Source organism: Miniopterus schreibersii (genome assembly GCF_964146895.1).
Source record: "Miniopterus schreibersii genome assembly, chromosome: 11".
NCBI lineage: Eukaryota > Metazoa > Chordata > Mammalia > Chiroptera > Miniopteridae > Miniopterus > Miniopterus schreibersii.
Genome location: NC_138111.1, coordinates 24,204,205 through 24,231,636, shown reverse-complemented (window position 1 = coordinate 24,231,636; position 27,432 = coordinate 24,204,205). Strand labels below are relative to the sequence as shown.

General features: G+C 50.0%; 1 protein-coding gene across 2 annotated transcripts in view; it reads left to right on the top strand.

Moving 5' to 3' along the window:
- The window catches only part of COL15A1 (collagen type XV alpha 1 chain), a 93,627-nt gene that overhangs the window by 32,813 nt on the left and 33,382 nt on the right, over positions 1-27,432 (top strand). For both annotated transcript variants that reach the window (XM_081150619.1, XM_081150618.1), the window contains exons 3-15: positions 432-979; positions 2,115-2,189; positions 3,672-3,752; positions 9,450-9,597; positions 13,058-13,167; positions 14,926-15,081; positions 16,396-16,548; positions 18,376-18,519; positions 19,023-19,181; positions 21,296-21,388; positions 22,490-22,615; positions 23,143-23,205; positions 27,308-27,343. In XM_081150619.1, the coding sequence (XP_081006745.1) occupies positions 432-979; positions 2,115-2,189; positions 3,672-3,752; positions 9,450-9,597; positions 13,058-13,167; positions 14,926-15,081; positions 16,396-16,548; positions 18,376-18,519; positions 19,023-19,181; positions 21,296-21,388; positions 22,490-22,615; positions 23,143-23,205; positions 27,308-27,343 (1,892 nt within the window). The remainder of the gene's footprint in view (positions 1-431; positions 980-2,114; positions 2,190-3,671; positions 3,753-9,449; positions 9,598-13,057; positions 13,168-14,925; positions 15,082-16,395; positions 16,549-18,375; positions 18,520-19,022; positions 19,182-21,295; positions 21,389-22,489; positions 22,616-23,142; positions 23,206-27,307; positions 27,344-27,432) is intronic.

Sequence of the window (27,432 nt, the reverse complement as noted above, 5' to 3'; positions counted from 1 at the left end):
CTGACTTGGTATTTTCCTTCTTAAGCAGAGTGGGGGCGTGGGGCACATGCTTGTTTCTCAAAATACTCTTTTTAAAAATTTTAATAATGTATCTGCTTTACCCAATATTTTCCCAAATTATCATTTCAGCATGTAATCAATGTAAACATTATTAATGAACTATTTCACATTCCTTTTCCCAAACTAAGTACTGTATTGGACATTTGTAATTTACACTTAGACACATCTCAGTGGGGACAACCACATTTCACGAGCTCACTAGCCACACTTGGCTAATGGCTACTGGACTGTACAGCGCAGGTTGACACATCTCAAGCAGAGGTTGAATCAGGTGACCTCTGAGATTTCCTTTCTCATTTCCAAGCAGAGTAGAACATATGTGTGAAATGTGGCCTCTCTCTCTCTCTCTCTCTCTCTCTCTGTCCCTGCAGAACCGGCTTCCCAGGGCCACCTGGACCTCATGGAGATCATTGGTCTCCCTCTGTCCCCCTCCGTGTCCTTCGTCACAGGCTATGGTGGCGTCCCAGCCTACAACTTCGGGCCTGGCGCCAACGTGGGCCGCCCGGCCAGTGTTCTCATCCCGCCCACCTTCTTCCGGGACTTTGCCATCAGTGTCATCGCGAAGCCCAGCAGTGACCAGGGTGGCGTGCTCTTCGCCATCACAGATACCTACCAGACGGTCATCCACCTGGGCCTGCAGCTCTCGGGCGTGGAGGATGGGCACCAGCGGATCACCCTCTACTACACGGAGCCCGGCTCCTCCGTGTCCCATGAGGCTGCTGCCTTCTCGGTGCCTGTGATGACCCACAGGTGGAACCGTTTCTCTGTGACCGTCGAGGGCGAGGAAGTGACCCTCCTGGTGGACTGTGAGGAGCACAGCCGCGTCCCCTTCCAGCGGTCCTCCCGGGCCTTGGCTTTCGAGCCCAGAGCAGGGCTCTTCGTGGGTAGTGCAGGAGCCAGGAAGCTGCAGAAATTCATCGTGAGTCTAAGCCCTGCAGACCGGGGAGGCCACTGGACACCGTGTGGCAAACATGAGTGACTACGCTTGCTATTAGTTTATCCTTATGTCCTCGAAGAGGCATGCACACATGGTGGGAAAAACATTGGGCTGGAACCCAGTACCTAGGTCCCAGCCCTGAGTTTTCAGCATAGCCTGATGGATCAGAGTACCTGGGTCCTCTGATCCTCTCTGTATTTTCTTATCTGGTAGAGAGGAAAAGAAAACCTGCTCCAAGGGGTTGCAGAGTCAGTGAGAGAGCCTGTGTGAAGGCACTTTGTTCGTTTATAAAGAGGAGGGTTTGCTAGATCCTTCAGTGACTTTTGTCTTTGGAGAGGGGTGCAGATGCAGTCGTTTCTGCAGAGGAGCAATAAGCTAGAATGCCCGAGGGAGAGAGTTTCTCTCTCTCCTTTTGGACAATGTGTCCTGAAAAAATATCAGAAAACTGACTTTACCATCAGAATGGGCTTTTACGAACAAGCCATTATAAAGAAAACCCCTACGTTATTGTGGTTATTAGTTTAGGCAGCACATGTACTGACTTTGGGCTCCCTGATTCGAGACAGTACTGTGGGGCAGAGTTTGGGTTTATTTGTAGTATGACTGGAAGACTGAGAATTTTAAGAAGTTAAAATCTAATGAACAATTTTTAAACACCACTCTGGGTGGGTGTGGAGAATGAGTTGTCAGGTGTGGGAAGAGGAGGAAAGAATGGAGGGAGGGAGGCTGGCTGGCAGCTCTTCATGGGACAAGGCCTTGCAGCCGAGAAGCTTTCAGCTACAGGGGACAGACACGTTCTGGGAGTGGGGAGACGTGCACTTTAGGGCCTTCCCCTGACAAGTTGGAGGCCTGGGGAGCAGTTAGGAGGCTGCCATGTTAGTCTGTGCTTTGAACACTACTCCCTGAGGGGCTCTCCAGATAGTGGGGCTCAAGTTACATTGGCTCAAGCAGAGTCCCCCCTACATGAGAGAGGGCCAAGAGGTAGTTTGGTTTACTTGTCATAGCCAGCACCACCCTGTCACTGGTTCTGCTCCGTTACAAAAACAGTCATGTTTTCACTGGTAGGTGTGCTGTATATGTGCAAGCAGTGGCTTCTGACCCCTCTGCTTTTCCCCAGGGCTCCATACAGCAGCTCACCATCCACTCGGACCCCAGGACCCCTGAGAAGCAATGCGAAGCCGAAGAATCCTCGGTGAGTCTCCATGTCCCCATCCCCGCCCCTGCCCCCACATTGGGCCCTGTAGCCCGGACTGCCAGTCTGCAAGGGACGGGCTGGGTGCCCAGCAATTCTTCATCCCCAACGTCACGGCGCCTCTAAAGTCTCTCATCTTGGCAAGTGCCGCCTCAAGTCCTATTTTGGGCTTTTGGGCTTTATTTTATTATTTTTAAGAGTTTTAGCCATCAATTTGGTGTGTGTGGGAGGGGAGGGAGGGAGAGGTGCTTGTTCTAAGGTGTTAGGTTTTTCCGCAGCTGGGGCAGTCAATGGCCTGGTTTCCAGACCTCCTGCCAAGCAAGGGTGCCAGGGTTCTAAAATCGAAGCTAAAACTCTAAGACACCCTGGGTGTAAATTCCTATAAAAAGGAACCTAAATTTAGCTCTTATGATTGGCAAATGAATCAGTTCCTGAGTTGGAAGTGGGGTGGTGGGCCAGGGAAAAAAGGATAGGTCCTTTCCCCCTCCCTCCCTCTGTCCCTTCTCCCTGCTTTCGGTTTTCCAAGCCCCTGCCAGGTGACAGACCTGGGGAGAAGCTAGAGGTAAGGGGATAAACTGGGACTGTGTCCACCCTCTGGCTGCTCAGGCCACACCTGCACACGCAACTCCAGTGACAGCGCTGAGAGTGCTGGCCCAGGGCAGGAGGCGGGAGAGGAGGCCCCAGAGCAGGTCAAGGGGAGTCAGTGCCTGAGCAGCGATGCTCAGCTGGGGGGAAAGGAAAGGCCTTCGGGGCGCAGGGCGTCAGAGGCAGGCGGAGCGTGGCATAGCCTAGAACGTCTGTTCTTCTTTGGATGCTGTCAACCCCCAAAATTAAGCCCATTTCACTCATTTAGTAAAGACTGGGGCCGCCTTAGCTGGAGAGCCTCTCCGGGTGGGACTCGGCTCTGTGAACGTTTGTGCTCCTCGAGGCCGTGGTCCAGGCCTGGCACGCGTGTGGGGCCGAGAGGAGGGACACCGTGCATGTTCGGGTTCCTTCATCTCTGCGTTGCTGTGAACATTGAAAAGCAGACGCTACCCAGGAGCCCACGAATAAGGGGTTGTTTAGAAAAGCACAGGCCACAGGCTCCTGATTGCCATTAGATGGCTAGTTATGAAGATTAGGCAGCAATGAGAAGACATGCTTCCAACATAACTGTTCCCAACGTAAAATTCTGGTGACAGCCACGCAGATATTGTGAGGGCCTTTTGACGGAGATGAAAGGGAACCTGGACGAAATGCAAGTAAGTAGGTCAGAGAGACTGTAAGTTGACTGTAGTGTTGTTGCTTCTATGTTTGAGCAATAAACATGGAAGGAAACAAAAAATAACTAAGTGTGTGCGCCGTACAGTGCTCCCCTCAGTTTCACTCTGTCTCTGTCCATCTGTCTCCGACACACACACGTTCCTCCATCAGAGGCCGTTTCCCTGACTCCCCAGCTGTGAACTGCTCCCCCTCAACTTGGCGCCATTTGCCTCCACACAGGCATCAGGAGAGACCAGCGGGCTTCAGGAGATAGACGGAATGGCTGAGATCTTAGATGCCGACACCTACACTCAAGCCCCGGTGAGTTCCGGGGTGCCACGGCAGGTCATCTCGGTCAGCTTTTAGGGGCCTGAGAGTTCCTGGAGACTGCCCAGAGCCCAGGTCTCACATCTCTGTTCTCTGATCTGTGACTTCCATCATCAGCTCATCTGGGGAGGGCAGGAAAGTACTGGCCAAAAGGCATTTTGCAAAATCCTCAGTGCACGGGAACACCAGTTACCTGAGTGCCACCCTGTGCAGTACCTATGAGAAGACTGTCCAGAGGTAAACATTGTGCTCTGTTGCCTCTCAGCTCTGTGGCCTTGAGTAACTTGCTCAGCCTCTCTGAGCCTCAGTTCCTCGTCTATAAAACAATAATCAGAGTCCTATCTCGTGGGGTTGTTGAGAGGGTTAGATGAGACAGCGCAGAGCCAAGTCTCAGCCTTGTGCTTGGGATGAAGGATGTGTCCCTCAACGGTGGCTATTGTAACGTTTGTTCAGGACTCTGGCTATGAGAAGGAAGTCAGGGCCCCTACTCCTGCAAGTTGGTAAGTACTCCCAGGAGTTCCTTTCTGACCCCTTGGGAAAGTCAGCCATCCTCCCAATGGCCCAGGCCTCCTCCCTCCTGGGAATGGGCCCTGTGTCCCAGACAAGGAAGTGGTGTCAAAAGCACTGAGTCAGACTGGAGACACCAAGAAGCTCATTTTAATGAGGACAGCCAGCAGTGTCTGACTCACTGAACACAGAGGCCCCAGCAATCTCCTCAACTGGTCTGGCTCACTATACAAACACATCTCTGATAGAAGAGCAGAGAGATGGAAACATGGCAGAGGCTGTAAATTATAGACCTCTGGTGACTGAGATGTGGATGGGGAAGGACAGGACCATAATCTGTTAGTGCTTTTCTGTGCAAAGGTGTGCAAAGGTGCCCTTTCTACAGATGGGCAAACTGAGGCCCAGTGAGGGGAAGAAACTTGCTCTAAGGAACATGGAAAGAGCTGGGGCTAGAGAACAGGTCCCCTGATGTCCCATCTGGGGTTCAGGCCATGACTCTGAGCTGCTGGCCTGGGTGGTGCTGTAGAAGCCCATCCCCAGGCCTACAGCCAGTTCTTAGGCAACTTACATATAAGAAGTCAAGGGTTCCAAGTGGCTGCCTTGGCAGTGACTGCTCTGAGCAATGTTGCAATCCTGTGTGCCCATCAACCCTTGGCCACTCCATCAACATGTCCAGGGCACAGAGTGGTAGCCACTTGGGCCTTCTAGCCTGACGCTGCCCCCCGCTGCGCCAGTTCACAACTACAAGTGAGGCCGACTCAGGCAGAGATTCCAGTAACCCACAGTGGCCCTGGGAGAGGGCAGTGGGATTTGAGAGCATGAGATGATCACGGGCGTGGAGCTGGTCATGGAGGGCTTTCTGATGGAGGGGGCATTGCAGATGGGCAGCTTTGGACAGAAGTAGAGAAATGGTAGGGAAAGGAAGAGAACCGGCTTTTTTTGACACCCATTGTGTAGCTGGTGCTTTGTATGTATAACTTAATTTAATTCTTGCAACAACCCTGCAAGGGAGATGGATGCTCAGGACAGAGTGGCTTTGCCAGGGTCACATGTGTGTTAGTGGAGTCAGGATAGTAGCTGGGCCTCCTCTCCTGGGCCAGAGTATGCAGGGCAGAGCCGATGGGAATGAGCATGGAATAAATCCCCTAAGTGTCTGGAGAGGTGAAAAAGATATTTGATGAACTCGGTGGCCTCTGGGACACCCCAAATACTTTCCTTCCTAGATTCCCCAAACCCACTGTCCTCAGTGGTTTTAAGACAACTGGTATAGCGCAGAGTCCCACCAAGTATGAGTTCTGCTCTGCCACTTACTGGTTGTTGACTTGGAGCCAGTAACTTCACCTCCTGGAGTGTCAGTTTCCTCTTCAGTTAGATGGAGCAGACCAGTGTCAGTGGGAGAGTAGGATGCATTGACCCCTGGGAAACTCATGGGCTGGTCTATTGTGAGGATTGAGGTGATGCGTTACAGTGTCCGTTCCTCCTGGGAAACTCTTGTGGCTGCCCTTAGTCCTTAAGACCCCCCCCCCCCCCACCATCTCATCCCCAGGGCTGTGGCTCTGGCCTGGAGGTCCTGGAGCTGCGGGTCCTGAGGCTGCAGAGCGCTCACTCTCTCTAGCCTGCTTTGCAGGGCTGTGTTTTTCCCTTCATTCCCCAGAGGGTGCACTGAGGCAAAGAGGTGTCTGAGGCTGTCAGCGAGGAGGGAGCAGGGCCAGGTCCCCCAGGGAGGGACCAGAGTGGCCCTAGTCATGTCACCCAGAGCTGGGACTTCCCCTTTCACCATCTCCTGCAGGGTCTCCATGGCTGCCCTTCCTGGCCACCCCTCCAAGTGGAGGGAATTTCCCTCTTACTCTCAGACATTCCCCTCCCTCTCTGTCTGGCTTCTCTCTTGGAATGAATATTACTTCCCTGCCCTCACCCTTTCCAACTGCCACCCTTCAAGACAAAAGCCATGACCTGCAAACTGAATCATGGACTTAAGAGCCAGCCCCTCCTCACCTCCTTCCCCATTTAGGGTAAGAGTCCCTTCTCCCCGACTCTGCCCCCTACTAAGTCAGCTTCTGCTGACACGCCTTTCCATTTCTGGAAAGTTCTATCTTATGCTGTGTTAGAATTCATATCCCTATACTTCTCAGCCTGGCTGTGCATCAAATTTGGGGGGGGGGGCGGACAGTGAGAACGGGGAGGTCTTTTAAAAAAGGCTCTTGCCTGGGCTGATATTCAGACTCAGTAGATCTAGAGCAAGGTTCAAGAATCTGTACTTACAAAAAAAAGCTTTGCAGGTGATTCTGACCCATAGCCAGGATCTCTCTTCCAGCCACACCCAAATTCTCACAGATCCCCAGACACACCCAGCACTTTCCCCACTCGTGGAAACCTTCGTTCCTGGGTTCTGTTTGCAAAAAGGGCCCTTTCTGCCCCCCTCTCTGCCTGGCCAATTCCTATTTATCCTTCAGGATCCCGTCCCAGCCCCTAGCTGGAGGCCATTGCCAACTTCCCTCCTCGCACTTGGCTCTCACTTCTCCTATTCCATGTGTCACAGAAATCACAGTTAGTTGTGTCTGGGTCTGGGTCTGAGTCTCCCCATAGTTCAACAGTTTGAGGACAGCCACTCTGTCTTATTTATTCATTTCCTTATCCCCAGGGATTAGCCAAATTCCTGACACACAGTAGGGCTTCAGGAAATATGTGTTGAATATGAGTGAGGACTCAGCAAATCACCATACTTTTAATAAAAAAGTCTTAAGACTCAACATTCCTATTTTTGTCACAGGCCACACTGGTTCTCCATCCACATTAACCCCTGAAAACCAGCAGCTGCTTGTTGGGGGCAGGACCCTTGACCCTGACCACCAAGGGTCAGCTCACCAGATTCACCCTCTGCCCTTGAACAAGGACTTGTGGCTGCCTTGTTTTTTGGTTGATAGACTGGAATCAGTGATTTCATGTAATTCAATCATTGCCACCTTGAGTTACAGAGCTCAGCCCATCCTCACCTTGCTGTCCTGCGTCTCAAAGCCCAAGTCCCTTGTAAAGCAACTTCACTTCCATCCACCAGCAGCTTTGCTCCAGGCTAGAGATGGGATTTCTTGAGACCATCAGGGGGCCCTGGCAGGAAGAGGAGAGGAACTGCCTACGATCCACCCTTCAGACCTTACTCCCCTATTAGGTGGCCAAACAGCTGGGGAGAAATGGGGAATCCTAATGGTTTTCACATCTTCTCCTGGGCTGGTCCCTGCTCTCTGCTCCCTCAATACCACTCTGGTTCCTGCCTCACTGGGCTTCTTCAGTGCAGTCTCCTGGTCTCTTGGCTTAACCTCAACTCCCTGAACCCATGCTCTCATTGGCACTAGGGTGAACTCCCCAAAGTATACACCTGCCCAGGCCACCCCCCAGCCTAACACCCCACAGATGCCCCAGATCCAAGGCCAGACTTCTCACCAAAGAACTGGCCCCACTCCCTCTCTCTGCCTCCTGGCTCTGTCCCCCATTTTTATTATTTAAAAAGCTACCACTGCAGATAAGTAAAGGGATAAAAAAAAAAACAATTATCTTTGATACCAGAGAAAATCACTATCGAGGTGTTGTTCTTTCTCAAACTTTAGAATTCTAGTGATGTTGATGACAGCTGCCATTGGTGAGCTCCTACTATGGCCTGTGCTGAGCACCTCCATGCACTTTATACCCTGTAAGTAGTTATTATTGGCCCCATTTTACAGAGGAAGCTAAGGCTTAGTGAGGTTATATGACTTGCCCAACATAACAACACTAATAAGTAGAGAGCTGGGATTTGATCCAAGATTGATTGTAAGAACTGAACCATTAAATCCTAAGTTATGAGGCCCATAAGAACCCTCCTTGTTCTGATGGACCAGAGATTCATTGTTTATACACTAGATTCTGACATTAAGGAAATAATTTTCTACTGTTAGTCAAGATAGGTAAGTGATGGCTATAGTCACAAATTAACCCGGAAATCTTTTTCTTTTTAAAATATGTTTTTACTGATTTTATTTTATTATTATTATTTTTTAAATATATCTTTATTGATTTCAGAGAGAGAAAAGGAGAGGGAGAGAAAGATAGAAACACCAATGATGAGAAAGTCATTGGGGATCGAGCCCTCAACCTGGGTATGTGCCCCGACTGGGAACTGAACCTTGATCTCCTGGATCCTAGGTCGACGCTCAACCGCTGAGCCACACCCGGCCAGGCCTTTTTACTGATTTTAGAGAGAGGGAGAGAGAGACAAACATCCATGTGATAGTAAAACAGCTATTGGCTGCCTCCCGCATACACCCCGACAAGGGATGGAACCCACAACCTGGGCATGTGCCCTGACTGGGAATCGAACCAGCAACTCCTTGGTGCATGGGAAGGTGCTTAACCAACTGAGCCACAGCGGCCAGGGCTAACCCTGAAATCTTAATGTCGTAGTTGTTTCTCGTTCACATCACAGGTCCAATACTGGTCAGCAGGATCCTTTCATTCACCCTCTAGCCCCTTGAGCTCAGAAAGGGATAACACTGAATGCTGGGTCTCCGGAGTTGCTACCTGAGCCTGGGTCTGGGGGTGATGTCATGACCTTTGCTGCGCCCACTGCCTCCCCTACCCCCACCCCAGCCAATCAAGATTTCTACCTAGATCTCTGAACTGCTCTGTGTTTCCCACTGTTAGGGGGGTTCGTTTGTTTCTTCTTTCCTAGTTGGTAAAGTTGGTTGAGATATTGACTGGCTTTGGAAAAACTACGCAGAAGCTGAAGTGTCCTAGAAAGGGAACCACACCCATCTTTTAATTTCAGAGGCATTCCTGACCAGCACGCATCTGGGATTGGATTTACACAGTGTTCACTGAGTGCAGCCTGCTTCATTCATTCCCTAATCTAGCAGATCTTTGTGGAGCAGCTCCTCCATCCTGGCCTGGGACATGGACTCGTGGTCTCTGTGCTCAGAGAGCGTCAGGCAGGTTTAGCAGAGTTTTGCTATAAATGGAATAGAACTAAATGACCCCTCCATGTACCTTTTACGGGCCCTGGCGGGTTCAGTGATGGCCCAGGGGCACCATAGCTTTCTTCTCGGTTTATTCAGCACTTTAGGGGTATGTTCTTTTCTCCAGTGATATTCACTGCCATTGTTTTCTGCTTTCCTGTTAAGTAAATCCTTTGAATCTCATTTTTTCTCCCCTCAGCCTAAAGAAACAAAAGTTGAACCCATAAACACGCCTCCAACTACATCCCCTCCCTCTGAGGATGAGGAGCTTTCTGGTGAGCCTATACCGGAGGGGACCCCGGAAACCGCCAACCTGAGTGCCATCCTGTACGGCAGCACTGAGCAAGGCAAGTCCTGGGTGTGCCTTCCCACACCGTGGTTTTTTATCAGGTGATGACTGTGTGCCCAAAGTCACCCAGCCGAAGCTCTATGGCTTGTAAACGGCAGAGCTGGCTTTTCATCTTGGATAGCTGAACTTTCAATCCCCAGGCTCCAGCCCCCCAGAAGGACCTGAGGTTTAACAGAAAAGCTTGTAATAATTGTTGCTGCTTATTAAATGCCTACTGTGTGCCAAGTGTTTACATCATCCCCAAGCCCAACCACACATCTCCTAGTTGCTGTTATTAGCCAGTATTATACAGATGGAAAAAACAATGTTTGGAGAGGTAAGTGATGTGCCCACAGTCACACAGCTAGTGAGTGGTGGGACAGGGCCAGTGCCCAGGCCTGACTCCAGAATCCCCACCCTTCCCACCCTGGGCCACAAACTCCCCGATTCTCAGGGGATCAGGCCATCTAAACTCCTGTGTGGCACATGTGGAAAAACTAATTAATAGCCAGAAAGGGGCAGGCACCCAGGAAGTCAGTAGCAGGCCCTGGGGCAGTCTGGCCTCTTGGCTCCCTATCCAGGGCTCTGGTCCCTGCCCAGCTATACAGAGGAGCACTGGCAAAAACCCAAGATCTGACGTGATCCCCCAGGCAGCAGCTTGACATGTGCCTCAGGCCTGAGATCTGCCTGCATTTTCTGCTCTTTATCAGAGGTATAACTGTTTCAGACCAAAGTTATAGCCAAGGCCAGAGCAGCGAGATTTAGGTACAAGGTCTAAAAACAACCCAAATGCCCACAGTAGGGACTGGTTAAACAAATTGTATTTCATTCATATGTGCAGCCCTGAAATTGGTGATGCAGAAGACTGAATGGCCCAGGGACATGCTCAGAGTATACTCCATGAAAAAGCACCTTTCAAAACTATATGTGTGCTATGACCCTAATTTTGAATGTTATTTATATTTATATCTAGCCACATAGAACAATGTGAGTGTATGTGCCTTTGTGTGTGCTAGGATAATATACAACAAAATGCCATGAGTAATATTCTGTGGGCGGTAGGATTGTGGGTGGTTTTAATTTTCTTTTTATGTAGTTCTGTAGTTTACATGCCTTTTTATAATCCTACATATCATTGTTCTTTATACTTCTGCCATCAGTAAATGAAAGTTATTTTAGTAATGAAATTAAGGAAGTCTGTGGGTGAGAGAAGGTATGCAGCACCGAGTAGAAAAAAATTGTATGATAATTTCATAAAGTCACAGCACAGCCAAGGAGTCAGGGTGTTGCTGTGGAAAGACTGTGGGGCTGGCCGGGAGCAGACAGCTTGGCCGGAGGCCCAGCTCAGCCACCTATTGCCTGTCGGGGCTGGGGCAAGCTGCTTAACTTTTCCAAGCTTCAGATTCTTTAACTGTCCAACGGGCGCGCTCACAGTCCCCATGGATGAGAGGATGTGGAGGTAGTTTATGAACTGCAGTGCGCTTCTCCTGGGCCGAACTGGGATTTCTGAGGAGGGGAAGGACGGGCCAGAGGCCGCGGGGTCAGGATGAGGGCTTCTCCTAAACTGAGGGGTGAGTTCAGAGGAGGAGGGAGCCAAATGCAGACTGGGACCCAGATCCAAGCACAACTTGCCTGTTCCCTGGGATCGGCCAGATTCCTTCTCTGGCAAACAAAAGGCCAAACGAAAACAACAGAACCGGCTGAAATGTTCCCGTTCTTCTTGTTGGGTAGAATGTCCAGATGGTGAGGGAAATGGGCCCGAGAGCCCCACCTACAGTTTTATTCCAGTGTCCCTGACACCTTCTTGCCCCAGGGCATGGGCTGCTCTCTCCTCCAGCCTCCAAGGGGTGGGGACTCAGAGGCCCAGAGTTGGGCCAGCTGCTTGCACAGCACCCCCTGGTGGTAACAACTGGGAAGATGCAAGAGAGTGATGGGGATGCCGGTGTGCAATGGATCCTGTGAATAATAGAGCACCCCCCCTCACCCACCAACACACACACTGTTCATACCATGGGACATGCATAAAGACAGCATGTGTGCAAATGTCTGGGCATGGGGACAGACTGACCTGGCTTCAAGGGCCTCTCTCAGCCACTCGCTCTCTGTGGGGACTGTTTCTTCTCTTGGGAATGGGGTTAATAAATAATAAGGTATTGATGTGCAGATCAGAACAAGACACACACTGCATGCAGCGATAGCGGGGAGACTGAGAATGCAGGGTTCTGTCCTGGCTCTGCCCACGAGCTGCAAGGTGGTAGGAAGGTCCTTGTAGGCAGGTCAGATGGGTTAGCGGGAAGGTTGAGAGAAGGTATGAGTCACGCTTAGCCTGGAGTCCAGCCTGTAACAGACATGTATTCATGGTAGTATAATTTCTTTTTCTTTGCTTTAGGACTCCATGTGCTTTTTAAATTGCAAAAGAAGTAGGCCTTTGTGGTAACAGTTTAATCAATGCAGAGTTATATGAACCAAAAAAATAGTAGTTTCCTCCCCTATCCTCAGGAGGAAACCAATATTAAGTATTGTGGTTTAGCCAATGTGTGTTGTATATCAGCACACACACACACATATCCATATATATTCATATATTATGTGTTACATAATAACTATATTAATTATACAATGTTGATAAAACATGTATACTCATAGTTTTTTTCCCTTTACAAATATAGAACCAATGAACATGACAATGAACATTTATTGATGTCTAACTCTATGCCAAGGGCTGTCCTTGATGCTTTCCTTGTATTAATTTATTTAATCCTTGTAGTACATAATATTCAAAACAACTGGGGAATTATCCCCAGTTCACAGATGAGGAACCTGAGACACAGTTAAATGACTTGCCAAAGCAGGGTTCCAGCCTTGCAGTTGGTGGCAGAAACTGATTGAAACCACATGTAATATTGCCTTCAGTTTGTTCAGCCAGCCCCTACTGTGAGCATCTGGGCCTTTGTTTGTTTGTTTGTTTGTTTTTGTTTTTTAAATCTCATCGGTCCTATTTATTTATTTATTCTAAATATGTCTTTATTGATTTCAGAGAGAGGAAAGGAGAAGAAGAGAGAGAGATAGAAACATCAATGATGAGAGAGACATTGATCGGCTGCCTCCTGCACGCCCCCGACTGGGGATCGAGCCCACAACCGGGGCATGTGCCCTGACCGGGAATCGAACCTCGATCACCTGGATCCTAGGTCGATGCTCAACCGCTGAGCCACGCCCGGCCGCGCTGCGCTGTTTTTTGACCTTGTACCTAGATCTCAGTGCTCTGGCATTGGCTGTAACTTCAGTCCGAAATGGTTATCCTTCTGAAAAAGAGCAAAAAATGCAGGCCTTGGGCACATGCAATACTGCCTTCTTGTTTTGTGTTTTCTTTTAACCTTGTATTCTGGGCATCTTTTCAAGTCAGTTGGTGAAGATGTACCTCTCCCTTTTCAAGATGCAAAATGCAGTTATTAATTGCAGAATGCCTGCTTCCTTAGGGTCTGGTGAGATCCTGAATGACACGCTGGAGGGGGTTCCTACTGTGAACAGTGCCCCCGTTACAGACTCTGGCTCAGGGGATGGGGCCTTCCTTCATGTCACTGAAGAGGTGAGTGAATGGTAAATGTCATTTGGTTTGTCAGTGGTAAATTTGTTTGCTTATTTCAGACTTGATGGCAACTTGTATTGGGCACCATAGAGGACAACAAGGGTTTTAGATAAATGTGGTGGAGACTGCCTCCCTCCTGCTGAGACGGAGGCAGCAGGAGTCCCAGGGCTCCAGAGGCTCTCCAGGGATGCACCAGGACAGGGGGAGGAGATGCAGCTGGTCCTCACACCTGCCCCAGGACGAATGCTGGGTCCTCACCATGCTACTCGCCTCCCTCCCACTCAATTGTGAAGATGCACAGCCTCTTCCGCTCTTTGAGCTCCTTCAAGACAGAATGAGATTAACTGCAGGAGTGTCCACTCTGTGGTTGCATAATTGGTTTTTGTACCTGCAAAGTCAATTTTTAAAATGCCGGACACATTTGGGTACCAAAGTAAAACAAATGTATTTTTCTCACAACGGCCTCTGCTAACCCCCACAGGGTCAGGTCATTCTTTCCACCATCCTGAGATGAAATTCAGATATTCTCATACTCTCCCAGTCCCTATCTGATAACAACCTATTTGTACAGGTATTTTCAAAGTCCAGTCCAGCATAACATAAAAAATTCAGTCCCTTTGTCTCCCAAATTCCAAGGAATACATATCCAGCTCACCAAATGGTTTATAGGGAACAGAAGGGAGGGGAGAGCCACGGAAACTTAACATTCTCTCCAAAGGGATTCTTACTCTCCCCAGAAGAGTTCTGTTCTCTTTCCTGCATGGCCTGGAGGCAGGGCATTATCTCTCAGCACACCCCACATAAGTGGCTTGGTTCCTCCTTTTAGCACGTGGAAGTTACCTGATGACAGTGGAATTGTACTTACCTTGTACAATTAATTAGTTAATTATCATTAGAAAACCTTTTTGGGACTTTAGCTGAAGTTACATCAGAAAGAGTTTCATTTTAAATTCTGTAACATTATCTTCTCCCTGGTTGTTTAGGACAATAATTCTGCAAGGATTTAATATGTTATATGAAAAAAAAGTTCTGTTGTCAAATAAATTTAGGAAACACACCACTTATATCTTCCTTATAGGCTCTGAAAAGTCCTTCAGCAAGGAAACCTGTCTGACTTTGCTCAGCTTTCAGTATCGAAAGAACTGTTTTTTTGCAAACCAAACCAAAACAACCCCAAATTTACACACACACACACACACACACACACACACACACACACACAAACCCCTTGGGAAACTGAGATAAAACATAGTCACTGTGGGGGCACCAGCAGCCAAGGCTGCTCTGTTTCCACTTCCTGCATCTGGAAGGTAAGTCAGAGAGAAAGGGAGGAAGCAGGTGTCTAGCCTAAGGCTGAGCAGGACGGAGCTGCTGCCTGCATGTCTCAGGCATCGTCATGGGCAGAGACCTTCCACTTGTTCTTATGGCTTCTGGATGGGTACATAAGGGAAGTCACAGGAAGCAGACACCTCTAGGCAGAGGTGTTGGAGCTGGAATGGGCTGACTCGGGGCAGTGAACTCTCAGCACTGGCGCATGCAAACAGGTGCCATGCAGTCTCTCCTGTTCCTGGGATGCTGTGATTCTGGGACCGTCGTGGGGCTGGGGTGAAGTCCAGATAAGAAGGCACTTCGAGGGAAAGAAGCTACAGAAATGCATGTTGAAGGAGGGGTACCGACAGTCTGTTCTCTCCAGCGACAGGCATGTTGATCAGGACTATGGGCCCAGTGACGTGGTCCCTTGCAATGCCTTTGTTTCAGGGCCCACGTACTGAAGAAGGTTTGGCAGCAACAGCAGCAGCTGGAGGCACTGAGATAACCACCAGCACTGCAGGCGAAGCAGAGGCCGGCAGTGTGCCTACCGGGGGGCCAGCTCTCTCCATGTCCACCCAGGATCCTGGGGAAGGGGCCACTGAAGTAAGTAGCTTGGAGTGCATGCTCTACTTCACCTCTTTCTGGGGGATGGTGAGCATCTCAGGTGGGAGCAGTCACTGGCCTTCTTCATCTGTCTGCAAAATGGAGAATTAGAGCCTTGTGGGGCCAAGTTCAAGGAGGGAGTGAGCTGTCTGTTGACTCACTCAGCAGACGTTGGGGTGCTGCTGTGCTGGGCACCAGGTAAACAGGGTAGACTGCTTCCTGGGGACAGAGGGTAAGAGGTGCAATAGGAGAAGCACACGGGGCTCTGGCAGCACCAAAACGGGAGCCAGAACCCAGACTTGTGGGCCCAGGAAGCCCTCCTGGGAAAGGATGTTGAAGGTGAGACCAAGGAGATGTATAGAAGTGGCCTAGCAGATAGGAGACAGGTGTTCCAGGAGGTGGAGCAGTAGGAGCGAGGGCCTGGAGGCATCACCATGAGCACACCAAGACCTAAGGAGGTATGGTCTGCCGGCATTCTGGGTCAAGAGTGAGCGAGAGGAGGCAGGGAGATGTGGTTGAAGGGGGCCTCGGAGTCCAAGGAAGCCAGGAGAAGGAACCTGAGAGTGCTCAGCAGAAATGGGGAGTTGCTAAGGGTATTAGAGAAGGAAGTCATGTAGTCAGAGTAGGTTTTAGAAAGATCGCCTGGCCCTTAGTCGAGAAAGGGTGGGGGAAACAAGCCTGGAGGTGGGCTATGGTTCGGAGGCTGTGTCTCATTCCAGGCGAGGGTGGTGGTGGCTTGCTCTGGGTTTGGGTAACAATGTCAGATCCTGCCAGGATTCCCACTGAGTAAAAGCTTGAAGAACAGGGCATGAGTTGCATCTGTCACAGTGATAATTGGTGACCTTGGGGAGGGCAGTGAAGGGTGTGAAGGATGGAAGGCAGAGGGCACTGAGCTAAGAGAGAAAGGCGAGGAGGTGGTCAGTGAGGGTATCCAACCCCTCCCCCTAGAAAGCTGTGCATCCAAGACCTGGGTTTGGTCCCAGCACCACGATTTGGGCCCTCAGTAGAAGCTTCACTCTCAGGAGCAGTGGCAGATAGATGGCAGGGACCAGTGAGCATCAGCCACTGAGGTTGGCAGGGAGGAGTGGGATGAACACACAGGCACCGTGCTGGCCAGGGTGCTCACACCTCGGGCGGTGGGTACTGTCAGGGTTTCTATGTGGGTGCCGCAGTCAGGGCAGTGGTGTAAGGTGAGGTCTTGGATGCGCAAATGCTTTGAAGAGGAAGCAACAGACTCAGGTGTGGGCTGGCTTCTCTCTCCAGCCACAGGGCTGTGGATCACTGACGTGGTCCCCACGATGTCTTCCTGTTCAGGGTCCAGATACTGAAGAAGGCTCGGCTGAGATACCATCCAGGGAGGCCGAGATGCCCACCAGCACTGATGGGGAAGCAGAGGCCGGCACTGTGCTCAGCAGGGGACTGGCCCTCTTCATGTCCACTCAGGGGCCTGGGGAAGGGGTCACTCTGGTAAGGTGCTGGAAGGTTAGAGTCATGGCTGGGAGCAGACCCTGCCTTCTGTTCAGCAAATCCAGAGGAGCCTCAATGGGTTGGGGGCACCTCCTTGACAGATGCTCCCTTTTGAGGGAGGGTGTGGTGAAGCCCCTGCAGGTCCATGGGGAGCCAGCTAAGGGGTGGGTGAGTCAGGGAGGTGGGGGTGAGTCCCAGGGCTGGTGTAAAGACCACCACCTCCTCGAGCAGAGGTCAGGTCCAGGGAGGGGGTGTGCTGGGCTGTTGAGTAGGAGAGGTGACGAGGGCTGAGCCATGGCATGTTTCTGAGCATGAGCACAGGCTGTCAGAGGTCCCCCACAGGTCAAAGAGCACAGCCAGGACTTCTCAGCCTTCTCCTTAGGGGTCCTGGAGACACTGTTCCCAGCTCCAGGACACTTGGCAAGTCTGTCCCTGTAATGTCACTGTAATGGGTATCCTGCAAGTTTTTCAAGCTCAGCAGATTTAAACCTAGACTCCTCATCTCTGCTCCTCCTGCGTTCTCACCTCAAATGAATGTGCCCATCATGTCCAATCCTAATTCAGGATTCTCTTCCCTCTTCCTTCCTCCCCATATCCTATCAACCACCAAGACTTATTGATTTTTCTACCTAAACATATGGTGGACCCACCCCCTTCTACCCTTCTCCACTGCCAGCACCGTGCCCTGGACTGAGCCGTCCGACCCCAGCCCAGGCGATGGTTGAGGCTCCTGCCTGGCCGACTCCCTGATCCCCCCCGACTTCTCCTGGTGGGGACGGACATCCTGCAGGCCCTGCTGCCCCACCTGGCCTACAAGGCTTTCAGGGTCTGGCCTGGCCAGGCCTTGGGCCCCTCTCTCCCAGCGCCCAGCCCTTCAGCCTCCCTGACCTTGCAGTTTTCCAGCGTGCCTCTTCCTGCGTCAGAATCTTCCCACACCACCTCCTCCCTGCCCAGAACCTTTCCTCCCTCCTCCCCTCCTTAGTTCCTGCTTATCCGTCAGAGTTCAGCTCAAACACCACTGTGTCCAGGAGACGCCAGCCCAGATTGTGCAGTCTCCCCACAGACACACTCAGGTGCCCGCGCCTCCCCTGGGAAGGTCGCATCGTCACTGTCATGAACAGTAAACGTGGTGAACAGTTCAGCTCCGGCTCCCTCCCTGACGGCACACTCTGCGAGACGGGGATTATTTACATCTTGGTCATCGACCTTCCTTCATCCCTGCACGTGGTGGGGCCTCCCTGAGAACTTGCTGAGTGAACAGCTGGAGGGAGGTGTCAGGCCATCGCACACCAACAGCACTGGCCTTTGAAGTAACTCCACACAGTTGCTCCCAGCCTTCGCCTGTGGCCTGACGTCAACCCAGTGAAACTCGGGGGAGGGTCTGCCCTCCTCAGCAGGCGGCTCTCCAGGCCTCTGGGCAGTCCCATGGACTGTTTTAATGAACCCAAGGGTCACCACCTCCTTCTTTGCCTTCTTCTCCTTTATCTCTCATCCCTCACCCCTCATTTCCCTCGGCCCCCCACTTCTTTAAAGGCAAAGCCCTTGTCATAGGGTGAGAAAACTAGGCACCAGGTCCCTGCTCTGCCAAGTCTTGACTCAGTAGAAACTAGAACTTAACCAGCAGAGCTGTCTGGAAACAGGAAGGCCCCCTGTGGAGGTGGTGGCTGTCCTGTTAGTGGGGCTGTGCACACTCACTTGTGCTGGAGGGGACCCTGGGAGATGGAAGGGACAATTCAAGAGGTCTTAGATGAGCAAGGGAAGGGGCACTAGGGCCCTGATGGCCCGGCAGTTTCCTCCCCATGGCCCCTCACGCCCGTTTTGTTTCAGGGTCCAGTCAGTGAAGGGGGTCCAACAACAGCAGAAATGTCTCTCAGCACTTGCGACGATGAGGATGAGGAGCCCAGCAAGGTTCCCACGGGCAGCCCGCCTCCTGTGACACCCACAGGGGCCCCTGAGCAAGTGGTCACTTTTGTAAGTGCCTCCCAGCCTTCTCCTTGGCTCCCAGGAGGCAGAGAGGTCAGCATCCCGAGAAAGGAGCAGATGCACCTTCTCAGAGGGCTCTTAGAGCCCTTGTTTGGGACGGAGGGGGTGGGGCACTAACTGTAGGGAGGCAGGAGGCAATGACAGGGGGTCAGGGAAGCAGATATTTGTCCCGACCCTGCCACCTCCTAGCTTTGTCCAGGAAGAACTTTCTCAGAGAGCACGGCCTATGTAGGAAGGGTTGCTGGGAGGAGGGGCAGTGAATGCCCCGTCACTGGGCACGGGGGCTTAGAGGAGATGCGTATTTCAGAAGGGGGTCACGAGTCTGAGCTTCTGTGAATGTGGGGGGGTACTGACAGTGGTAGGTAAGAAAGTGTTTTGAAATTGGGCCAGTGCCATAGAAATGACAGTCACCAAAACTCCCAGGCAGGCTGCAATGTGCGCATTGTGTCTCGGGTTAGGTGACATGACTCATCCTGTGGGTTTTGCTCTAGGGTCCTGGTGATGATGAAGACTTAGCAGCAGCCACAACGGAGGAGCCCCTTTCCAGGGCTGACCCAGAGGAGTCAGGGTCGGGCAGTGCTCCCCCTGAGGGGCCCTTACTCCCTGTACCCCCAGTGACTCCTGAAGCTATAGTCCCTCCAGTCACTTCGGTAAGTGGTGTAGAGGCATGAAGACTTGACTTGGCCGGTTTTGCAGAGGAGAGAAGGAAAGGCTGAAATCCTGGGAGGAGCCTGTGTCTGGCTTTCTCACAGGTGGGTTTTCCTTTTGGTTTGCAAACTGCTCAGTTTGGGCTCCCTAGGGGCCCCCAGCTTGGGACACACAAGGAAGCTGAAGTCTGTAGAGGCAAAAGCAAGAGGTAAAAATCTAGGGCACCTGCTTTGTGTCCCATGTGGCCCTCACATTGAACTGAGAACTTTTGGACAGGCAGAGCTCCCCAAAGATGCAAAGGCCCATCTCAAATGTCAAAAAATTCCCATCCTGGAAGTGGGGAGCCTGAGAGGTGGGCGGGACTGCAGAGGGAATGGAAGCATCAAAGGCGTGCACGTGGGAGGCGATCAAGCCCCTCCCAACAGGAGCTTCGGTGACCCTGCTGCACCTGTGCAACTTCACGCACATCCTTTCCTTTGGGCCTCATTTGCTGTCTGTAAAAGAGGGTGGCTGGGAGGTCAAGTCATCATTCCAATTGTGCTTCATATGTTCCACCTCCTACCGCCATCTTTTTGGATAAAACAAATCCCAAACATCGTATCATTTAACTCATAAGTACTTTATTGTTAACTCATAAATACTGTATTGTTAATAGGTTGATCTGGACCTTTTTGGTTTTCCTTACCCACAATGTCATTATCCATCTAACAAAATTAACAATGGCTTTTTCCTATTGTTTAATACTGGAGTTTAAAAAATCTTTTTACTAATGTTTGTTTGAATCTGGATCCGTACAAGGTCTACATTTGGTTGATGTGTCTTTTAAGTCTCTTTTAGTCTATGGTTGTCTCCCACTTTTTTCTCTTAGCCATTGATTTGTTGAAGAAGCTGGATCAGTTGTCCTTAGGTCCTTCTTGTTTTCTGCTTTGAAAAGTTGGGGCTTGTTGAGGGTGTAGTGAGATCAGCTATGCTGGTGGGAGTACTGATGGGTTTATTACTTCTGGAAAGTTGTTTGTCAGCATATATTAACAGCCATAAAACTGCATAGTGTTGACCCAGAAACTTCTGTTCTAAGAACCCATCATGAAGAAGAGTCTGATGTGTAAAAAGGCTTGGTGTACAAGGATTTTAATCTGTGTTGTCCATAGTAGAAAAAAATCGGACATGGTTTAACTAGCCAACAGGGGTTAGTTGAATTCAAGTTTGTTCAAATAATGGAACATATGCAGTTTAAAATTATGCTTATTCAGAGTATTTTGTGATGGGGGGAAAATACCATACAATGTTAAGTGAAAAAAGCTGTTTATAAATTTGAGCATATTGTGTGGTCTTAACTATTTAAAAATAGACACATGCAAAAACCCTGGAAAGAAGTACCTTCCCTAAAAATGTTAGCAGTTGTTGCCTCAAAGTGGTAGAACTGTGAGGGTGGTTAGGTTCCTAACACATTTTGATGTTTCTACTATCCCCTTATGACTTTTTATAGTGGGATTTTTTTTAAAGCTCTAAGAAGAGAAGAATGGGGGAGGGGGGAGTTAGGTGGTTGTGAAAGTGAGAGAGAAAGGAGAAAAGGAGACACAGGCACCCAGTACTTCATCCTGGCACATTACTAATGAAGATAGGTTACTGTTGAGTGTCAGAGATCTGTGATGAATGGAAATGGATGCCCTGACTCCTGAGGAAATGGTTTAAAAGCACAATAAGGACAATTAAGAGAGCATCCACTCTGGAAAGTCTTTAGGATCATTTTAATTCTCAGAGTCACCCAAGGCAGTGGGTGAGAGGGGCATCCAAGCCTGGCTGTGCAACATATCTGGCTTCATGAAGGAGGTGACCATGGGCCTTGAAGGATGAGTAGGGATTTGCAGAACAGGAAAGGAGGCTGAGGCGAAGATGTGAAAGCATGTATTGTGTCTGAGGACAGCTGAGTGTCAGCTGCACAGCTGGGAGGTAATGAGGAAGGAGAGTAGCTGTAGAGCGGGAGAAAGGGCCAGAAGGAAAGGTGGCAGCAGAAGTTAACAGAGCTACAGAATGTGGGAAAACTTTCAGTGATGTGGCTGTCCTTGGGGAGAGACTGGCAATTGAAACCAAGTTATGAGAATTTTTTTCTCTGCAGGTAGGAGCGGAGGTTGAGGGCTCTGGCCTGGTGTGGGGCTCAGACATCGGCTCTGGCTCTGATGACCTGGGGCACAGTGAGGAGCTGCTAAGGGTGAGTGTGAGGGATGACATGGCTTGGTGTCTGGGTGGCCTTCACAGTGATGCGGGAGGGAGGGACTAGAGGGCGGACACCAGTGAAACCAGATTGGCCGCCATCACTAATTGTGGAGGCAGACGGTGGGCCCCTGGGAGTTCCTTTTATTTTTCCCTCTTTGTTTATCTTTGTATGTATTTCTCCATGTCAGTAGTTTTGCTTTGTTTTAGCTGAGTATGAGCCTAAGTTTATATTCAGCACCTCCACTTCGCCACTCGCCTCCTCTCCCTGGCAGCAGGTGTGTCCATGACCTTCACCTCTACAGACTGCCTCTGTCCCCACCCCTCACCCATCCCAGAGACCTACTGGCCTTTTCTCTAGGCCTCATTTCACACTTCAGCTTCCAGACTCTTCTTGCCGTGACCCCATACCTCGAGGTGACCCCTGCCTTACTCTCCACACCACTGCTCCCTCTGATGTTCCTTGCTTCTCTGGCTTCCTGCCCAAGGATAAGCCCCCACTAGTATGTCTCTAAGTTGCCCCTCAGGGAGCACCTCCCTTCTCCAGCCACAGCTAGCACCACTGCCCCCGGCCCCCAACCTCACCTCCATCTCTTCCTCTGAGCCCCTGTTCTGAATCTCCACATAGATGGTGCTACTGAGTTGCCCTCTGCCCACTCATCATGGCAGGGTTGGAAGGGTTTAGGATTCACTGCATGGGTCTTCCAGGCTGGTGGGATCCGCAGACCCAGACAGAGGCTGAAGAAGCAGTTTTTGACTGACCTGTCAATCAGAAAAGAAACTAACCAGAGCATCTCTGAGGATTCCAGTGAAATGGATTTTTATTGTGTACATACAACTAAGGAGAAAACATGATCTAATGGGCCCAGAAAGACCTGGATTCAAATCCCAGCTCTTCCATGAATTAGCTGTGTGTGTGTGACCCCTTTAGCAAGTTATATCATCTCACTGAGCCTCAGTTTCCCTATCTGCTAAGTGGGAGCACCAGTATCTACTCGTAGGGTTGCTGTAAACAATGGAGAGAGTGGATAGAACATATATGCTCGGGATATATTTATCCCCTCCCCTGCTGTTTCTTAACAGACTGTTTATTTTTTAGGGTCCTCCAGGCCCCCCAGGCCCACCTGGCTTACCTGGAATTCCAGGAAAACCAGGAACTGATGTTTTCATGGGACCCACTGGATCTCCTGGACAGGATGGAGCTGCTGGTGAACCTGGGCCCCCGGTGAGCCACTGAGGTCATCTCTCCTCTCTATGGCCACAGGTCTTCCTTTAGCCAGGGAGTGGGACGCAGACTGCAGGCCCCAGCACTGTCTAAGCTCACCACAGGGAGCGAGCAGCTAGCTAATGTTTGTAAACAAAAATCCTCAGCCAAGTCATTGCTGAGACTCATAAGAAGCAGCAGGCAAGAAAAACATCATCCTACATGTCGTTTTGCTGCTTTATCTTAGTCAGGATAGGAAACGCAGACTCCCGTGGAATCTTGGAGTCATAAGACGTCAGTACTGGGCCTGGAATGGGAGCCCCTCAGAGACCATCTAGTCCACCCTGCCCCTGATCCCCCCACGGAAGAGAAAACTCCACCCTCGCCCACTGGTGCCCAGCCTCTGCTGGCCCAGACCTGGCACAGGGCCCTGGGCCCACCAGCCTCGCCTGCTGGGTCCTCCTGGCCCTGGCCTCCTTTTCCAGGAAGGGTTTGTATTTGAATCTTATCAAGGATGTTGTGGGCTGATTGTCATTGATGTTCCCCAGGGCCCCAAGGGACAGCCTGGACTTGATGGAGCCTCCGGCCTTCCTGGGATGAAAGGGGAGAAGGTACGAGGAAAGTGGGAGGGCTCTAACACACGTGAGCCACCAGGCCCACACAGAGAGGGCTCTGACCTCTAAGTCTGACCTTGCCTATTCTGTGAGTGACCCTCTCTAATCCCATCTTGGTCCTCTGCTGATGTCTCCATCCGAGGCTCTTTATGCCACACCTGAACTCAGCATCTTCCCTGCCCACTCCTGCATGTCCCCAGCTTCAGGGAAGGGTGCTACCATCTACCAGTCACCTGGACTCAGACAGTCTGCTCTAACTTCTCGCTCCTCTCCCTTTCCTGCCATGATCTGTCCATAGCCAGGACTGGCCAATGTGATGTTCACACCTCTCACCTCTCTGTCCATCCTGGGCTGACATTCATCTCTCCTAACACACACTGTGGCATCAGGCTCCTCACCGGTGCCCCTCACTCCCACCCACAATCCAGCCTCCACCCACCTGCCCAGGCCACTTCCTACAGCAGGTTCTCATCAGTCACTGCCCTCTCCGGACTTCTGTCTACCCTACCTGGATGAAGTGGTGGAAAATTCCCAGATACCACCCTTCTCACTGACCTGAATTTCCAGTTGCTGTCAGCTTTCAAGTGTGTTTATTTTTATTGAACCAGTAACTGGATTTTCGTGGAAAGCTCATTTCTCAGAAAAAGAAGAAACAATTGCCAAGCTTTATAGAACTCATTTCACATGTACCAACTATTTCATAAGAAATTAAATTTTGCAGGAAACATCACAGACCTACACTCATCTTCCCTGTTCTTACCAGCTTCCCCCCACCCACCCCCACACACTCGTCTGGCACTTAAAAATACCCACACCTATATCCGCACACACACACCCGCATGGGCGTGCTCTGCAGCTGCTCAGAGAAGCAGCCATGCCCAGAGCGGCAGGCTTGCCCAGGATAATTGTTGAAGACAAATCACATGTTTCCCCCTGAAGTTTGCTGAGTCCTAATTTGTTGCACTATTTATGTATATGATGCTTTCTGGTGAAGTAGAAGCAGAAGCAAACTCTAGAAGAACTTGGAAATTTGCATCTGGAGAGCTCAAGGGGAACCTTGCACATGACATATACCTAAAACACACACACACACACACACACACACACACTAAAACAAAAGGTAAACCATGGAGCATGGTCTAGATGTAAAAGAATAAAATAATGCTAAAGAAAAGGAACAACCTGCCCTGGCCGGTTTGGCTCAGTGGTTACAGCATCAGCCTGGGGACTGAAGGGTCCCAGTTCGATTTCAGCCAAGGACATGTACCTTGGTTATAGGCTCAATCCCCGCCCTGGTCCGGGCTCATGCAGGAGGCAAACAATTGATGTGTCTCTCTCACATCGATGTTCCTCTCTCTCTCTCTCTCTCTCCCGCCTTCCACCCTCTCTGACAAGCAATGGAAAAAATATCCTCAGGTGAGGATTAAAAAAAAAATGACAATCTCAGGGATACAACACAACAAAAGATCCAATGATATGTTTGATCCTTAACTCCCCTTCACAATATCTGTTCTTCAGCTTGCATACCTCCAGTGACAAGGGACTCATTTCCTGTTCTGGCAGTGCCTTCCATGGACATGTGTAGGGAGGCCTTTTCTCATTCTGTGAGGAAATAACCTTGTGTTGTCACTTGTAGGGCAAGTTGTCTGAAATAGGGTTTTCCCCCAAAGAATAAGATCCAATTTATTGGGCTGGAAGAAAATATTATATATAATCATTATTTTCAGATGTAGGCTTGTCATTAAAATGTGAATGGTTATTAAGAATTTATCAGCTAGGTAATTCTATGTTGAGTTCCATGATAGGAGTATTCCTTAATTCATTTTCCCCAAATTAAGATGAGCAACTAAATCTGAGATCTTTAGCCCCTGAAGGAAGAGGTGAGGAGCAGCCTGCTTTCTCAGATACAGATGCTTCTGGAAAGAATGCTGAAGAGCTTGCTGGAGATGGGCTCCTGGAAAATCCCTCTCTGCTTTTTGCACTGCTGATTCTGCTGTCCGGGTCTTCAGCATTTACCTACAATTAACAGTGTCATTCTTTTCCTTCTTTCATAATCTGAATCATTCATTGTCTTCTTCAGTCTCAAAAGGTACCCGGACATCCATATAGAAAAGAGTTTGTGCTTTGAAACTTTTTTCATTGCCCAGAATTGCTGAGGAGCGTTAAGCTCTTTGTAACTGGCTTTGAATAATCTCACTGAGCTGTCGAAGTGTCATTGTTTGCATTGTAAAGTTATTCTGTCTTTCCATGATATGTAAGAGAAATGCAAATAAATCATCATTACTGTCCCTTTCTCCATCTAACCCCAGCTTGGGTCTGAGCAGTTCTCTCAGTCTTGTGTAATAAAGAGCAGGGTGCGGAACCTGAGCAGCCCACTGCTAGGGTCGTCATGGGGTTAGAGTTTGTAACAACGTATTTCAATTAAACATTCTAACATTGGCCTGATTTCCCATTTTATATCTTATTTCATCATCAGATATGTTTGGTACAAAATCGGGATTATAGGCCTCCATAAAATTAAATAAACTGCAGTCCTTTGTAACTGTAACATGTTGAAGTCATCAGTATAACAAACACCATGAACAAAACCAACAGGCAGCCGCAGGCAACAAGTTGTGCTGTCTCAGAAACCACAACAGGGGGGAAGATCCATGTATTTATTAGGGTTTTTTTGATGTTCCTATATGAGGAAGTCTAATAATGACCTTAGCAAATCCAGTTACTGTAACGCGCTGAAATGCCTAATGAACTCTAAACCAGGACTTTGCAGCAAGCGGCACTCCTTCCCGCTCCCGGACAGTGTTTCTGTTGTGTAACGATCTCTCCGCACGTCATCCTCACCACCGGACTTGCAGCTGTGCGGCCGGATTCCAAGACAGTGCTTAGCCTCGCCGCACAGCTCTCTCGGGGAGGGACGGAGTACGGCTCTCCCCTCGCCATTTGGGGAGGGAGGGGTCTTTGCTGACGCTTTTCATTGGGGCTCCCACTTTTCACTCTGCCTGTTCATGTAAATTCCAGTAAGAAGAGCTCATCCGCCCCCAAAATGATCTGCTCATATTCCAAAGTGGTGGCCACCGAATCTGTGAGCCAGTGAAATGGGCCCAAACACTGTCTCTTACACACAGGGCCTCTCTAACCCGGTTCTTTCTGAGTTCTCTCTTCAGGTGTCTCTTCTGTCATTCAGCCCTTCTGTCGAGGTCTTTCTTCCAACACTTATGTATTTTTATTTCTAAGATCTCTACTTGATTCTCTCCCGTAACCACTGTTCTTATTTCATAGTAGTTTGTTTCACGATTGTAAAGTCCTCCCTTTTCTCACTGAGAATATCTATTGTGTTCTCCACGCACTGATTGGATTGTGTTCTTAACTCTGTTCCCCTGGGCATGTGTTCCGTTGTTGACGTTGTGTCCTGTCTTTCACGGTGTTGCCTTCCCTCAGGTGTGTGGTGCTTCTTGCTTGTGCATTTGCTTTCAAAATTGGACTCCCAGAGCTCACAACTGGCTCCTTTCTGTGGGCTCCACATCTAAGCCCCCAGGAAACCTGTACTGTGGCCCCCACTGGGGGTAGACATGCAGCCTGTTTAGTGCAGCACCTCACCCCCATCTAAAGACCAAAACATGGCCACTCCAGCCAGCTTTTGGTCTTTAGATTTTTTTTTCCAGAGAAAGCCAGTCATCCTTCTATCTCCAAAAGTTTAATGAATGCATATCAAGTTCTTGAAGCCCCTTCATTCGACTTTGAGTAGGGGAAGTGCCCCTTTACCTCCGTCCTGGGAGGGGTGGGGAAAGGGACTGGCAGCTCTCCAAGGGAATTCCTCTACGATCTCGCTCTGGTTAACCTTCGACTCCTTTTTACTCCTGAGGTAGGTGATGAGCTAATCGTTGAAAAACGGGTCTCACAAGCCTTCAGCATGACTTGCCTGCCAACTGCCAACCCTCGCGATGCACTCAGCTTTGAGGCATCAGCCGAAACCGAGGCAGGAAGAGTCCCATTTTGATATCCTGTTGCTTAAGAGTTCATGCTTCTAGATTTTCTTCTGAACATGCCCAATGAGAGATATATAAACTGACCCACTGACCCCTTTTTGTTTGTTTTTCAGGGAGCAAGAGGGCCTAATGGCTCAGCTGGTGAAAAGGTAAAGAGAAGAGCTTTTCCCTCCTTCCCTTTCTTTGGGTTTACTTTAATCGGACTGGCGGGCAGAGTGTTGAAGGTGTCAGTGCGTGG